Source organism: Austrofundulus limnaeus, unplaced genomic scaffold (assembly GCF_001266775.1).
Source record: "Austrofundulus limnaeus strain Quisiro unplaced genomic scaffold, Austrofundulus_limnaeus-1.0 Scaffold1243, whole genome shotgun sequence".
Taxonomy (NCBI): Eukaryota; Metazoa; Chordata; class Actinopteri; order Cyprinodontiformes; family Rivulidae; genus Austrofundulus; species Austrofundulus limnaeus.
Genome location: NW_013953645.1, coordinates 13,536 through 15,575, shown reverse-complemented (window position 1 = coordinate 15,575; position 2,040 = coordinate 13,536). Strand labels below are relative to the sequence as shown.

Genomic DNA, 2,040 nt, shown 5'->3' with positions numbered 1-2,040 from the left:
ACACACACACACACACACACACACACACACACACACACACACACACACACACACACACACAGCTGTAAACTCACCATATCCCATCCACCTGCTTTCCTGTGAGCAGAAACATAAACTGCAGTTACCTTCTCTGTAGCTCCTTTCCTTCTCAGGTGAAACAAACACACTGAAGCCACAAAAAGTCAAAAACTCACCCAACATCTGTAAACTCAGCTGACGAGCCATGCCTCTGGAGATGTCGTAAATGTAAAGTTTCACTGGATAGGAGACACTTTGCGCCATGACGCCACAAAGTTTAAAAGCCTAAGTTTCTCACGAGTCAATCAGAGGTAGCAGCTAGCTTTAAAACAACACGCAGATGCACTGTCACTGTCATAATTATTACATGACTTTCAAAAACTGCTTCCGTGTTCTGGGCAGAGACTCGACCTGCTTTGCTGTGATTGGTCGGATGACAGCAGAGTGAGACAAACAGCCAATGAACAACGAGTTTACAGAAAGAGACTGATCACATGTATGGAACACCAACAAAGACAAAAACACGCAGTTTTTATGTTTATTTATTTATTTATTTTTCATAATTCTTTGATTATGTTGCTGTAAAAATGTTTATAATAGATCAGGAATAAATACACAAATTTTAACATGTTCTTTAACCCAGTTCAAGATATCTTAAATGTATCTTTAGATTTGAGATTCACTACATAAGATTTAATTAATGCAGATTTCAGACTGTTTCATGTTCTGTAAATTGTATTTAAAACAAAGCTGCTGCTGTTGATCATTCTGTTTTCATAAGCCCCGCCCCCAAGGCCAGTACACTAGGGAAACACTGGAAAGGTCTAAAAACGTTTACTGAAGATGTTTTAGATAACAGAATTGACTGACAACCACGTTAATATTTCTTTAGTACAAAATAGAAGGTGAGACGTGTAAATTTATGTCCTCATAAAACAAGTACACCCCCCCCGGCTAAGACCAATGTCCTAGGGGAAATACTGCTCTGTAAAGGCTACGTGCACCATTCAAACAGCTTGTTTGTTCGTCATGCCTTTACTCTCCTATTTAAAACATTTCACAAGTTATAAACTGTACTTCCACGTGTCCTTTTGGAGAACACTACAACAACGTAAGCACCAAGTATAAACACCTCCACCGCTGGTTAGGTACGTCTCCAAAACAGAAAATTTAAAGCAATATGTCTCCAAGACAGAAACTACACAACAAAACAATGAGGAACAAATGGGAGGAAGCTGGAGCCACTGTATGTGACTGAACTGTAAGAAATGACCTAAAGGAAAGGGCATTTACATACAGGAAAGCTAAAAGAAGAAAACCATCATTGACACCTAAACAAAAAGAACAAGACTGCAATGGGCTAAGGAGAGGCAGTCATGTTATCTTCAGTGATGAGTCAAGAATCTGCATTGGACAAAGTGATGATGCTGGAACTTTGGTGCCGTTCCAGTGAGATTTATGAAGAGGACTGCCTGAAGAAAACAACCACATTTCCACAGTCCTTCATGATATGGGTCTGCATGTCAGGCAAAGGCACTGGGAGATGGCCGTCATTAATGCCCCTTTTCCACTGGTGCCACTTAGTGTAGTGTCGGTACGGTTTGGTACGGGTCCAAGCCATTTCCATTAGGCCAGATTTAGTACCTTCTTCATTGTGGTTCCAAGCAGCCCCAGTTGACACCAAAATGCGACGTCAGAACACTGTTCGTCACTGATTGGTTAGTGGGTGGAGTCACTGCTGCCTTTACAAGAACAACTCAAGGCACCATTTTCTTTTCAATTGTAGCAGTGACAATGGGCCTCATGTAAGAACCGTTCGTACGCACTGATTTGTTCTTAAGTTGTGCGTACGAGTGATTTAGGAGAATTTGTGACATTCACCAATGTTTTCGTATTCTAAGAATTTTTTCAGATACGAACAAAATTCAGGAGTGGTCCAGACCTGTCGTATATTTTACCAGCAGTCAGTCTGCTGTTATCCAGACGGCCCAGATAGCAATGGACTCAGGGGCGGATCCGCCC

At 41.3% G+C, this 2,040-nt stretch overlaps 1 protein-coding gene across 1 annotated transcript in view; it reads right to left on the bottom strand.

The window, feature by feature from the left end:
• The window catches only part of LOC106534680 (desumoylating isopeptidase 1), a gene marked incomplete in the record, with an annotated part of 11,576 nt that extends 11,130 nt beyond the window's left edge, over positions 1 to 446 (bottom strand). The window contains 2 exon segments of the mRNA XM_014031386.1: positions 75 to 96; positions 195 to 446. Of these exon segments, the coding sequence (XP_013886840.1) occupies positions 75 to 96; positions 195 to 282 (110 nt within the window).
• Between the last annotated feature and the right edge of the window lie 1,594 nt (positions 447 to 2,040).